Raw genomic sequence first — 15171 nt, forward strand, 5'->3', positions numbered from 1 at the left:
CAATTTTTTTTTTCCTTTCTTTTTCTCCTTTTTTTCCCCCTCCTGCCCTTGTTTGGGGTTTGCCAAGCTTCTTGAATCTGTGTGACCTGGTGTCTTGTTTTTGTTTGTTAATTCTTGGCCATTATCTCTCTCTTTTCTACTTTGGGAATTCCAATTACCCTTATTTTACATCTTTGACTGTGTCTCAAGTGTCTGTTGTTGTCTCTTCTATTTTTTCCATTCATTTTTTTCTCTGTGTACTTCAGTTTGGATAATTCTGCTGACTTGTCTCCTAGTTCATTAACTTGTTTGTACCTTCTGCTAGGTCCAAGATGCCCTTAAAGCTATCCATTGGATTCTTAAATTAAGATAATGTCTGTTGAAGTTCATGAAGTTGTTTCTTTTCATGGATTCTATTTTTCTGTTAAAACTATTTATCTTTGAATCTATTTCGTTAATGTTTCCCTCTATTTTTATTGAATATATTAATCATAGTCTTTGCTAACTTCAATGTCTGAATCACCTGTGAGTCTGTTTCTATTTTCTCTTAGTTATTAGTTCTGTCCTTTTGTGTCTTGTAATTTTTATTGAATTCTGGACATTTGTGGTTAAGAAACTTTAGAGGCTCTAAAACATCTAAAATATATTTTTAAAGGTGTTTAAAGGGTTCACTTTTTCCTCTGCTAGGCAGATAGAGCAGGGGACTGATCACTAAATCCAATCATAAAATATGCCAGAGTGAGACCAGATTTTGATTTTGCTGTGATTCAGTTTACTTATGTTTTGTATTGGTTCTAGTCCTTTCGATTAAGACTCTGCTGGTCTTTGTCTCTTGGAACCTATGTTTTGCTTTTAGGAGGTTTTCTAATTATTTATTCACCTACCCTGTATAGCTTCAGAATCTCTCAGAAGTCTTATGGGCAAGACAAGTCTGTTTGAAGCCCTTCAAGGCTTCAATTTTGTTACTCTAGTCCCACGTAATTGCCAAAATCTCTTCTGGATTCTCTGTTCTCCTTCAGCGGCCCTCTGCCAGGGGCCGGATATGACTTGTTAGCATCTCACTCTGAAATATCTCTGGTCTCTGTAGTTTTCTTTCCTTCTGAAGGTCTTGATGCATTCTGTAACTTACCTTGTTTTTCTAGTTTTGGTAAATGATATCATTGGTCTGCTGTGAACTTGTCCATACTACCCCAAGCAAAATCTCAACATTTAATACTAAGGCAGTTCATTTTCTTTTTTTTCTGTTTACTTTCCTAGCTCTGTGACTATCATGTGATTTCTACCCAGTCAGAATTTTAGTAGCTCTTCTTTCACAGCCCAGGCTCTCAGTGGCTGTGTGCCTGGTCTTAATGCTTGGTTTCATGAAAGTTGGCCTTTACCACCTATTTGTCATGATCCTGCCAGTTTACACTGTACCTTGAAATCCTAATTCTGGTCTTTAGGACTGAATTGCTTCTCAGAACCCCATTTCACCTGCTGATTTTGTTTCAGTTTGATCTTTTGGATACAAAATTGCTGCCTCTACAGCCTACTCCACGCCCTGCAAGCCTCTGTTTGTGCATGTGTTAACTGAACAGCACCAGGGACTACCTGCTCAGATGCCACCCTAACCTGGTTCTCTGATCATAGTGTCACACTCTGGCAATAAGTCATGCATTGATCCCATAGCCTTGCTTAATTATTTTATTCTTCTAGACCCTTGTCAAAATAAATGCTTATCTTGCCTCACTTAGTCATATCTCTCCCCCTGTCATCCATAAACCAGTGCTTCTATTTTTCCAATAAACTGGAGTGTGAAACAACTGCAAAGCTGAGAGGAAATTTTGAAAGAAAAAAATTTAAAGTAGAGGATTCTTTTCCACTTCGTTCATCAATTTGGGTGTGCTTTGTATACATTTCCTAAAGCGTGAGTCCTAGAACACATCTGACTGTAGATTCAAGCAGGTTGTATTATAATAGTCAAACATTTTCTCTTGACTAACTTTAAAAAGAAGGGAATCAAAAACATTTTCTCTTAATGTTTCAGAGAAGCTTCCCATAGAGAAGAGAGTATATTCTGCTTTTAAACAAAAACAAAACCACAAACTAAGCCTTTCGTAATCCAGCAAAACACACAGACTGGTTGTGAAAACAACCTATCTTCACCTGAATACTTTGAAGTTTACTGAGAAAATTTATGGGGAAAGATGCAGCATTTGTTTTAAGCACTGGCTTAACAGGATAGAAAATAAATGGGGAAAGAATATGTGCATGATTGAGACTTTTTCTGCAATTTTATTAATAGTTTCTGTGCAAAATGTGTTATTAGTGCCTCTGGAAGGAAGGAAAAATAATTTAGGTGCTGCTTAGTGTGTAAAGGCTGTGATATTGTAGTGTTTACTCTTTTGTTAGTAGATTAGGGGAGATGAAAAGGTGAGGAATTAACACGTACTATGTAATACTTCCTATGGCAGCTGGAATATTGTGGCTTCATGAGGGACTTTTTCAGTGCAGAGCTATATAGGGCAAAGTGGTAATATTCGTAAGGATTAGTTCTGGTTTTTCTTGGTAACTGGATAGCACCAGCTCATCAGTTACAATATTTCTATTGATGGACATTTAAAAAATATATAAAAATAAGGCAAGAAATTATTATTTTGCCACCACGCTTCATAAACTTACATGGCCTCTATTTTTCAATTTAAACTTTGGTGTGGAAGCATGTGGAATTCTTACAGCTATACTGGATGAGTCTCACTGTCTTAGAAAACACTTAGAAAATATTGTTTAATCAAAAACTTGACTAGCATATAGGAGTGAATGTGGCTAGCTAAATAATGACCTCTCTCTGTCTATTCTCGCTCTTCAAATATATTTAAACCATTTGATTTTGGACATAAAATTGTATACGAGATGTTTTAGATTTAGTAGAGATAGATGCTTAATATTTTATAAAATTCTTTTAAAAATGTAATAATATAATGATTCACACTATATATTTTTCTTCTATTTTTGAAAAAATTACAAAGCATCAATTGTAGATTGATGCTTTTAGTGATAAATTTGGTAAAAAGGTACTTAATGACACTGTATCTAACAAAAATTTTAGCAATATAAATAGAAATTTTAGTTTTTTTTCTTTATAGTTTAAGGTATTCAGGAAATTAGTCTGAATTTTTTCCCAGGATTGGTTTTAAGGAATGGTTTTGAATAATTACAGTTTAAGTGTAAAAGAGTCAATGTCCTCTGCTCTTGCAATCACTGCCTTGAGGAGGATCTGTCTGCAGAAGCACTGTCTTAGATTGCTTAATATGCGATGGAGGCAATAATTTTTTCAGTTATTAATAAAAACATAAAAATTACGGAAAGTTCTATAAGTTAATGGAATGAATGTTCAATTCCACACATGATAAAAAAATTTAACCGGCAGGAAATTAAGAAGACTTGAATTAATTTTCACGCAGATTTTTGTTAATTTGACACAAGCAGTCAATTTATCACATGAAAAGCCTACACATCAGAGAGGTTGGTGGTGTCTCGGTGTGTTTGTCAGTTAGAATATAGGCGTTCCACATCCAAAATTTTCCTAAATTTTAGAATTTCTTTCACTTGGCTTTATAACAATTTCCTTAGGTAGGCTTTATTATGTACTAGTTAGAGCACGAAGGAAGTGGGTAACAATCTCAAGTATATCTATGAAGAGACAATCCAATAGAGACCTCAATGTGAATGGCAAAGAGACATTTAAAAGAGGCCATTCCAATGTTCATTCCTGAACTTTCCCTTGGTAGTGATTAAATTGTTGTTTTTATGACAATGCTGCAGAGAAGAAAAGCTATGCATACTGAATTTATTCCACTGCAATTAAATAACGGAGTGGACAAATTGGTTCAAATGAATGCCATTGACCATAAAAGCAATTAAAAAATGATATTTATAATAACATTTTGCATATTTTTAGGTGACCGGTCATGGCTCCATGCCTAAGTGGTCAGATAAAATAAGTATCAATGAAAGAAAACCTGTAGACTCTGCCATGGAAAGAAAAGAATATTGGGAAATCTTAATTTCCTTCCTCTTTTTAGACCAGGTGTTCTTGGCTCTAATCTTATCAGCTAATAGTTATGTTTGGACAATGCCAAAGGAATGCCTTGATAAATGAAATAATCAAGCTGGTTTCTGTGTGACCTGTCATCACACACAGTAATGGTAGATTTGTGAAATTCAATCCTATTTTAGTGAGTTCTACTGGACTGGTTTATGAGTGGCCACACTACTTTCTCCTCTGACACTCCCCTCACATCAGTAAGACAAATGTGATATCATTGCAACAGCACAGTAGGGTATCACTTCATTGCTTCAACCTACCATTCTGTAAATTGAGGAAAGGAAATTATCCACTGCATTTTGGGATTACTATTTCTGTTTTGGTCTTTTGGTGTAAAACTAACTGAAATCACAAATTATGAAGCTTTTATTAATGTGCTCCAATATTTTCAGTAAAATAAATGATTATATGATTATATAATAAGCATATATGATTATAATTTGTTGACAGGTGACTAAAATAGACTAAATTCCTGTCAGCTAATTAGAACAGCTCCCAAATGAGTGAACTGGAAAAAAGCCATACATTTGAAGCCTAAATAAAATGTAATAATACGTTTCCCTTTTTCAATACTCCTGCAAAATTTAGTATAGGGAAGAAATAGAAGTTATTTTGGAATCACGCAAAACAGGCTTCCCTTTATCCAGTTTTTCCCAATGGTAACATCTTATGCAACCATAGTATGACAATAAAACCATGAAATTTACATTAGCACCACATGTGTTTATAGTTCTATGCCATTTTATCATGTGTAGATTCCTGTACCTACCACTGCAATCAAAAAACAGAACCACAAAAATCTCCCTCTTGCTCCCCTTTATAGTGATACCCACCACTTTCTCTGCCACCATCTCTAATCCTGAGCAACCACTTATCTCTTCTCCATCTCTATAATTTTGTCATTCAATAGTGTTATATAAATTGAATCATATAGTATGTGACCTTTTGAGATTGACTTTTTTTCACTCAGCATATTGCCCTTGCGTATAATTAAGTCATTTTGATTTTTATCCACTATGCCATGACTTTTTTTCACTCAGCATATTGCCCTTGCGTATAATTAAGTCATTTTGATTTTTATCCACTATGCCAATCTCTGTCTTTTAATTAGTGTATTTAGGTCAATTATGTTTAACATAATTACTCATATGTTGGGGCTTAAGTCTGCCAGTATAGTTTTTTTTTCTGTTTTTTCTCTTTATTTTTTCTTGTTTTCTTTTTTCTACCTTCCTGTAGGTTACTGGAACATTTTTTATAACTCCATTTTGATTTATCTATAGTGTTTTTGAGTATATCTTTTTCACAGATTTTTAGTGATTGCTTTATCTTATATATATATATATAATTTATCACAGTCCCCTGGTACTAACATTTTATCAGTTTGAGTGAAGTATAGAAACTTTATCTCCCTTTAAGTCTCTTTACTTTCTCTCATTTATAACATGATTTTTAAAAAATATTTCCTCTACATACATTGAGAACCATATCGGGCAATGTTAAATTTTTTGTATCAGTTGTCACCTATAACGTAGAAAACTCAAGAGCAGAAGCAAAGTCTATGATATTTACCCATATTTTTTCTCTTTCCATCATTCTTCCTTTCTGATGTTCCAAGATTCCTTTTTGAATCATTTCCCTTCTGATTAGAAAACTTCTTTAAGCCATTCTTTTAGGATAGGACTACTAGTGACAAATTCTCTTAGTTTTCTTTCATCCAATGTTGTCTTTATTTCCTCTTCACTCTTGAAGCATAACTTCACTAGATGTGGAATTGCCAAGTTGACAGTTTTGTTCAACACTTGAAAAATGTTGCGCCAATTCCTTCTGGCCTTCATGGTTTCTAATGAAAAATTGCTGGTATTCAAATTGTTTTTCCCTGTTGGTAAAGTGTCATTTCTTTCTGGCTGCCACTAGATGGTTGTGAAAGGGCCACCTTCCCATTTGGCTTCCACAAACAAGAAGCAAGAAGAGCAGTTAATATATAAAGGTTTTCTGTCTTTTAGAAAGTAAATGTCCTTTTCCCGGTCGATTGGTTAGAGAAAGTAAGCTTTCTTGGGAGCTTCTTTTTTTTTTTTTTTTTTTTTTTGGTCTGTTGCTGTTAGTATTTCTGGATTGTCAGCTTCTCTAGCATCCAATCCAGCATATATGAGTCAAAAGGAACCTAGAGAACTCACTGTTGTGCTGTTCCTCAGATAAAAGTTCCTAGCTGGTCTGCTTTCTTCTCTCTGCCTTTTAGAGTCTCCTGATATTTGTTTTATATATAATGCCCAAGGTTTCTAAGCTATACTTGCCTACCCTAGAGATTTTCACCTTTATTGAGTTTTTTATGTCCATGACTAAATTTTATATTTCTAATTGTTTCTTTTTATATCCACCTGTTCTTTTTTCACTGTAGCTTTTGTTTCAACATTTCTTGATTTTTAAAAAAATGGATATACTTTCTTCTTTCTCTCTTTGTAGGTACCAAATATTAAAGGCATTTTCAAATTGCTCTGAAGTTTTCATTTCATCTGGAGGGAATTCATCTTCCAACTGCTTTTTTAGCAATCATTCTTTTTTTTTTTTTTTTTTTTTTTGGTGAGGAATATTAGCCCCGAGCTAACATTTATGCCAATCTTCCTCTATTTTGTATGTGGGATGCTACCAAAGCACGGCTTGATGAGCAGTGTGCAGGTCCACGCCTAGGATCCAAACCCGCAAACCCTGGGCCGCTGAAGTGGAGTGCATGAACTTAACCACTACACCACTGGGCCGGCCCCTTGGCAATCATTCTTAAATGTTTCTTTTTGTTCTTGTGTTTTGAGATTTTAATTTTCAACTCATCATGAAGAGAATTTCCCCTTCTGTGCTTATCTTTGCTTGTTAATGTTCTCGAGTCTGTCTCCATTCAACACTACAGAATTTTAATCTAGAATCAGGTCTTAATTTGGACCTCAGGACTCCTGTTCCATGGTGATACTAGAAATAGAGTAGATGTAGCCACCGAGCCCATGGTGGCTGTCCCAAGTTACCCACTTTCTCCTGTTTCTCCAGTTACATAGATCAGTGCCTTTTCTCAGCATAGCATATACCCTGTGTATATTAAATTTGACTTTATCTGCCACTTATTTTTAATTTCTCTTATGATATACATTGTCCTTGACCCAGATATCTCCCCAATCTCTAGAAACCAACAGAGCAAAGTCACATATCCTTGTTTTTCCTCCAAGATTCACTTAAGCAATATTTATAAGCATTTGAGGTCCTGTACCATGAGTCCTGCTTTGGTTCCAATCAAAAGCCTGGCTTTTGTTCCTTCTTTCACATGAAGTCAACCTTTTTACTCATGGATAAGAATTCTCAGCTGACTCTGTCTGTTTCTAGATCCAAAGTCTTTCAGGCTGTGGTTTCTTACCTGATTATTGCATTTTGCTTTCTCATGTTTATGGTTCATAGAGATGTTTGACTAATTATTGACTATTACTGCATCATTTTAGTCATCTCTTTTTATATTTAATCTGTCATTACTATTGCTTTTGAGCAGAGGAGTCTTCAAGCATGAACTTACAACATTCTTTTTATTGGAAGTACTCCAATTTCTGTCATGTCAGTCTCTAAACTGACTTTTTCTCTCACATTTCCCAAATAACTGCCTAAAATAAAGACTCAAGTGACCCTCTGTTATCTTAATTCATCAAAAGTCTGTATCTTTTGGTATTATTCTAAGAAATTGGATCACTCTTTACCAAAGCATTCTATTTATATGGGTCAGTGCTCTTCTGGAGCCAATATCCTGAAAAAGCCATGTATTTCTGTGGTTTTAGTTATTGCCTGAGGCTGATATCTATAAAAGCATGTATTAAATTTGACTGTATCTGCCACTTATTTTTAATTTCTCTTATGATATATATTGTCCTTGCCCTAGATATCTTCCCAATCTCTGGAAACTTTGATCTGTAGATCAAAGTCATATCCTTGTTTTTCCTCCAAGATTCACTTTTGAACCACCTAAGCAATATTTGTAGGAATTTGGGTGCCTGTACCATGGCGCAAGAATTTGAGTGCCTTGGACCTAGTAAACGGATTTAAATAAATAGAAGTTATGACCTCTTCCTTAACAGGTTTGCAAACCAAATAATTATTTGTTAAAACTATTTATTTAATAGTTACTCACCTAGTATGAGTGAGTAATTGCACTACAATTGTATTTTGTAATATAGAGAAGCAGAAAACAGATGGTCTTATTTTATGAAACATAGGCATTAAGATGTTTATTTGATAAACTGTTATGTGTCAACTATGCTACTATGCTAAGAGCTGTGGAAGAATTAAACATGGAGGAAGGAATTAAACCATTCCTTTACCAGTTATTTGAGGAGATAAAACACTAATGACCATAGTAAAGGGTATATAATGATGAATACTATGAGCCAAACATAGGGAAAGTGCTATGGGTGTAGGGCGGGGGAGGATAACTTTTAATTGGGAATAGGGGAGGCATGAATTGGGAAAGATTTCCCAGAAGAGATGACATTTGAACAGAACTGTGAAGGATTGTGGTATTTGGTATGAGGGAAGGAGAATTCTGAGTATGAGGAACAAACACACAGAAGCAGAAAGCTGGAGGATATATATAATCAAATAGATACTGCTAATATTTTCTTTTATACTTTGTTCCTTCTCTTTCCACATTTAATCAGTAAGTAAATCAAAGTAAAGAGTTCTCATTATCATTGGACTTGTTTAAAAATCATTGCACTCTTCATTTTTCCCACTAACAACATATCTTTGCTTGCATCAGCTTTCAACAATTTTAAGTGAACTTTAAAATCTTCTCTTCATAACCTTAATTCCACCTTTTTTTCTCTTTCTTTAATTGACCCCCATAACATTTTTTAAAATTGTATATTTTTTTTATAAACTTTTCAGTTACAGTGCCTACTTTCTAATAATGACTATATGGTGTTCTTCAAATCACATACAGAATCCTGACAGTAATAACAAAAACATATTCATAGGGTGATTTTTATTTGTGTTTAGTGCTTTTCTTTTCTTTATTTTTGCTTTAGTTTTTATTGACAGACCATTTTTTTGGAAGAGTTTTAGATTTACAGAAAAATTGAACAGAATTCCCCTATTAATGACATATTACATTAGTCATTAAAGTGTTTCATCATTACAATTAATGACCCAATACTAGTATATTATTTTCATTAACTGAAGTCCATAGTTTATTCAGATTTTCTTAGTTTTTACCCAATGCCCTTTTTCTGTTCTAGGATCTCAACCAGGATTCCCCATTACATTTAGTTATCATGTCTCCTTAGGCTCTTCTTGGCTATGGCAATTTCTTACACTTTCCATGTTTTTGATGACTATATTAGTCACGGTTCTCCAGAGAAACAGAACCAATAGGACATATAGAAAGAGATTTGTTATGAGGGATTGGCTCTTGTGATAACGGAGGCTGAGAATCTGTCATCTATAAGCTAGAGGCACAGGAAAACCAATGGTAGCTCCAGTACAAATCTAAAGTCCTGAGTACCAGGGGATCCAATAGTGTACATCTTGATTCAAGTCCATTGGGTCTTTGGACTTGAACCAGGACTTATACCATCGGACGCCCTGGTTCTCAGGACTTTAGATTTGTATTTAGTTTGTTCCTTTTTTTCTAGTTCCTTAAGTTTTAAAGTTAGGTTGCTGATTTGAAATCTTTCTTGTTTTCTAAAGTGGGCAGTTATAGCCATAAATTTTCCTCTTAGCATTACTTTCCCTGTGTCTCTTAAGTTTTGGTATATTGTATTTATGTGTCGTTTAATTTCCACAAATTTGTGAATTTTGCAGTTTTACTTCTGTTATTGATTTCTAACTTTATCTCGTTGTGGTTGGAGAAGACACTTTCATGATATCTATCTTTTTAAATCCATTGAGACTTAATTTGTGGCCTAACATATAGAAAAGAGCGTGCTGCCTCTCTTAGAGTCCAAGCGACTGGCCTGAGCGGAAAAGGAGGTTTGTTCTGCTTAGCGGTAAACTTGAGGAAATTTGACAGGGGTTACAGTCAGTAGACAGTGGCAGCAAAATCCATGAGAAGAGGCAGTTGTTTATCCTTAGCACTGTGAGGTTGAAGACACCAGCAGTTGTTCTAGGAGTCATGTCCCTGGTCCCTTTTCTGGATTGCTGGAAGGTGGGCAGTTTGGGATTTCAGGAGGGATGCCTCCTTTATCGCCTTTTTTAAGCCTTTGGAAGAAGGTTGTCTCAAAAGGAAACAACCCCCTTGTACCCTCCTTTTCCCTCTAAGCCATAAGACTAAGCCATGGATATTACATAATCATAAAGCAATTATTAAATCATTTTGATCTGTGTAGTTGAAAATATTAATATGCATATTTTAAGGAAGAATATCACCTTTCTAATAAATTACACCTACTTCTCTTGCAGAAATAGATGACAAGAGGGTGACCAACATGCAAGCCGAAGTAAGTTTTCTTACATTTTGTATAAATATGTGTTCAAATCAATTAAAAACACAATTACTTTGATTTGATGTGATACAAAATATGATACCAATATAACCATGATTAAAAACTATTTAGTTTGCTTTTCCTGACTGAAAAAATAGTAAAATGGTGTCATTAAATCTCTGCCTCTAGGTTACCTTTGATTCTCTACCTGTGAAATAGTAACCCCTGAAAAAAATTCTAAAATAAACCAGTGACTTTAGAGGCAAGATATAGTATTGATAATTTTAATTGAATGACTGGATCTATATGACCACCACAGGCTGGGCCAGCCAATGTTGGAATCCTGGAGAAATAAGATGGGGAAAGGCACCTCATAAAGGGTCTTCTGGGGTGTGGAGCCAAGAGCAGACCCTGAGGCCAGAGTCTCCACATACACATGTAGGAGTTCAGATAGAAAATATGAACCAGGGGAAGCTAGGGGAGCTGATAATGTAGAATATATAGAATACAAGGAAGTGAGTAAATTTGCACCCAGAAATGAAACAAATATTGAATAGGAAGTGTGCAGATTTAATAGTCAATTCCCATGGCCACATGACTGGACATACAGCAATACTCAGAGGAAAATGTAGACAGAACAGAATACCAAAAAGTGTCTCTCAAGATTTTTCTAAAAACTTAATGAGATTGTAAAAGTGAAAATGCTTTGAAAATTAAACTCTTACATAAATATAAAGTAGTTTTTGTTACTTAATAAGTTTTACCACTATGTTAAAAAAGTTTGAACAAACAAACTTTTCTGTAGAGTTAATTTTCTACTTGAAATTAATTTTCTACTTGATCTTCTAATATGCGTATGGAAATAAACATATAAGAAATCCCAGAAGTGATTGCTTCTCAAACTCAGCCAGACGTGACTGAATTTCAACTGAGTGACTGGATGTATATGTATAATACAGTAGAGGTACAATAGAAATATCAATCCTCCACATGTTTACGTCAATGTAGAGTTGCCTGCCTGTGCCTGTGCATGATAGAATGGTACGGAAACGTTGTATTCTTGAGAAATTTCCTTGTACCATATGCTGGGTTGATATGGATTTGGCAACTATTTTGTTAAATTTTTTACTTTTTAATAGATTGTTTTAGCATCCAGTAAATATTAACATGTTGATGATCTGTTTGACGGCAATTAAGCTTCAGTATGTAGGAGGAAAGATGCCCCAAGTTCTATTTACAACTCCGTAAAACAGTTTCTAGTTTTTATCATACTGTGCACATTATGTTCTCCCTAATGTGCGTGGAAAGCCTAGAACATCCCCCAAAAGTAAGTCATAACTATTTATACCTGAGCTTTTCAAAGCAAAAATAATTGCTCCATACACTAAAACCCATACCTTTGCCACATTGAAATATAAATCAACGCACTATTAAAAAGGAGTCTTTGACATAATCTGATTGGAGTATTGACCACATATATATACATGCATACATATATTTATACGTGTGTGTGTGTATATATGTATATATATAGAGAGAGAGACAGAGACAGAGAGAGACAGAGAGAGACAGAGAAAGAGAGGTCCATATTATTATTTGCTGTTTTGACCCTGAAATATCTTCCTGTGTTCCTATTGGTATCATTTTTAATGCAAAAAATCTCTCCTTCAATAAATTAATCCTGATTCAGTGTGCTTAGGTAAGAATATTAAATAACAGTTTTGTTAGGAAAGGGCTTATCTTTCGAACATAGAAAAGAATATTATCTCGACATTGTAATTCCAAGTAAATGAAGATATTAGATTGAACATATCAATTCCAGGGGGTTATAGATTAATATTACTTACCAAGGATCCTCATTATCCCTCCAGAACCACTCAACAATCTTATGAACAGGTGTAATTATCCCATGGACATCACTTTTGGAGTACATTTTGTCCTGGCACTCATGCTTTTCTTTCAAATGGAAAAGATTAGTGTTTCTTTTTCTCTTTCTTTTAAAACTAAACTGCTACTAGATAAGAAAATAGAATAATTCCAAAACTGCAATGATGAAGAGTTTTATGATAAAATAGACCCCTAGCTTCATACAGCTCTTAAGACTATGATATCAGTGAACCTGTATATAATTTCTCATTGGTTAGGGTTCTATTTCATGACGGAGAAATCAGACAGCTTTTTGAAATATGACAGTGTTTATTTCTCTCACAGGGCTGATGGCATTGTACTTTTTATCCAAATATAAGACTCTTACTTTTTTCTCTTCGTCCACAGTCACAGAATGCATCCCCTAAGCAAAGGAAGCAGAGTGTGTACACACCACCTGCCATGAAAGGTACTGTTCAGGTACTTTTTTAGGTTGTTGTGAGTATGGAGTTCATGGCTGGCAAGCTGTCTGTTCCCAAGGATCATCTGCTTGATTATAAGCTAGATCCTGTCTCAGCTCTACAACTTAATAACGTTTCTTTCAGTAAGATATTTTATCTATTTAATATTTAGTTTCATCAAGAGTAAATAGGTGTTTGAAGAAGAAATAACTAGAGAGGTCTCAGAATCTCAGTCTGGAATTCAGATTTTCCAAAATAATGACAAAAGTTTTTGTTTTACTCTTCCTCAGACATTTTCCTTGAAGAGATTTTTCTGGAATCCCTAATTACTCTTGCCAATGTTGGCAGATGATTGTTATTTTTTTCTTGGCTTAAGCAAAGTAGAGTAACTTGAATTTGGGGCAGATTTAATGTAAAGTGTTGCCTCATTGCCTTGTGTCAGGAGCAGCTCTAAGAAACCCAATCAAATAGCTGTTAGCTCTACATCTAACAGCTGTTGAAATAACAATTAAGAATGCTAGCTCAGATTCTGGCGTTTTCCCAGAAGTTTCCTCCAAAATTGGAACTACTAAAAGAACATCTAAGTGTATCAGAATTTTGGCCAACATCAATTCCAGGGAAGGCTTTTTTTATTTCTCACACAAAAATGTTCCTGACATGAGGCAGTGTGTCCAATCCAGTAGCTCAAGTTCCAGTCTGGCGCTTGGGCCGTTGGCCCCGTGGTTCATCGTGCAATCATCCAGCTTGATTTCAGCTACAGGAGAGGCCGGCTGAGCAGTTTCCTCTGGAGTCTGCAGAGATGTCTAAATTAGGAGTGAAATTTTCCACTCTGTCCTCTCTCTAGATTTGGGGCCTTTTCAGGGAGATGGGATATAAATGGACACATTAATAGCTACTTTCAATAAACTTCCTTCCTGTGCAGCTATAAAACACCATGTTTGCTTGTTCGTAAGACTGCAGTACATAATGTGATCATCAGCATTGTAGTTTATTGCAGGGTAATTATTGAGACTATCAATCAGGCACCCCTCTGCGAAGATAAATGTAATCATTTTGAAGATATTTTCCCTATTGTAAGTCATCTTGGACTTTTAAGACACATCAGTTTTGGCATGAATGGGAAACAATGAAAGATATATCTTCACTCATTTAATGATTTCCTCTGTTTTATTTTGGGTTGGCTTAACCAAATAAAGTAATACCATTCCTATGTCCTCAGAGAATAATAGTATTATTTTTAAAGGAAAATCTTAAAATCAAGGCCCCAAGGGCTCATGGTTTTCATTATATTTAGCTCTCAAATATCACAAGAATGTGGGATCCTAACATTTAGGGAAGTTAGTCACATTGCACATTTTTACATAAAACCTTACTACTGTTGAGCTGTCCAAGAAGGTCATTCAGTGATAATCGTCTTTGGTCATGAGTGAAAGGCTTGAGAAAGCACAGTAATTCTTTCAAGAGGCTATCGGTGTTATTACAAACCACTTAGGTCCTCATTTAAAAGCAGTAAATACCTAAGTAAGTCTCCCGCTTCTGATGAAAGAAAAGAGAAAGCTAAATCCACATGTTTTATTCAGTCTACCCGTCCCTTAGAGCGAGAAATGAATATCTCAAGACAAAATTAAGCAATGGTAACATACGGTGTATTGTGAGCGCACAAAGAAGCTTCAATCATAAGAAATGTGAATTAGCAAAGGAAATGTTATTGAGATGCTACATACAATAATACAATTGCTCTGAAATGTCTGATTCTTCAAATTGCAGTAGAACATGCAATTATTGAGTGTTAACAAAGTTTGCCGGGAAAGCAAGCAGCAACAGATATGATTAATATCCTGAAAAAGACTGTTCTGACAAAAAGGCCAATTAGAGCTTCCAAAAGGACCCAGTGAGTAACTGGTTAGTAAAACAAAACAAAACAATACAAAAACAAACTAGCCAGACTCCTCCTTTCTCCTCTCTCCTTAGGTTGGGGGGAGTTACTGGGTACAGAGGCCAAAGGAACAGGGGAGAGATGCGGCATCTCACCTATGCCGTATCAATTAATGCGTAGACAGATGAGTCTCCTATCTCCTGTGGTCATTTATTTTTTCCTCTTTCAGTTACCGTGGTACTTATGGCTCCACCAGGTTTCAGGAAACAGAGACATGTCCAGGTTACCTCTCGTGATGAGGGTTTTAGATGAAGGTGCAGGGGGGAGGAAATAGAGCAGAGGAAATCATTTTACCAGGCACACTGATACGCTCATGACTCCCCAATTCAGATCTGCAGTCCCAACGTATCTCCTGAACCTCAGACTCCCATTTCCAACGAGCTGCCAAATTTCTTCACT

At 35.3% G+C, this 15171-nt stretch overlaps 1 protein-coding gene across 2 annotated transcripts in view; it reads left to right on the forward strand.

The window, feature by feature from the left end:
- PPP1R1C (protein phosphatase 1 regulatory inhibitor subunit 1C) overlaps positions 1–15171 on the forward strand; it is a 110809-nt gene that overhangs the window by 44083 nt on the left and 51555 nt on the right. For both annotated transcript variants that reach the window (XM_004426702.3, XM_004426701.3), the window contains exons 3-4: positions 10487–10524; positions 12784–12844. In XM_004426702.3, the coding sequence (XP_004426759.1) occupies positions 10487–10524; positions 12784–12844 (99 nt within the window). The remainder of the gene's footprint in view (positions 1–10486; positions 10525–12783; positions 12845–15171) is intronic.

The sequence above is a fragment of the Ceratotherium simum genome, chromosome 9 (assembly GCF_057802395.1).
Source record: "Ceratotherium simum simum isolate JZ-2026a chromosome 9, ASM5780239v1, whole genome shotgun sequence".
Lineage (NCBI taxonomy): Eukaryota > Metazoa > Chordata > Mammalia > Perissodactyla > Rhinocerotidae > Ceratotherium > Ceratotherium simum.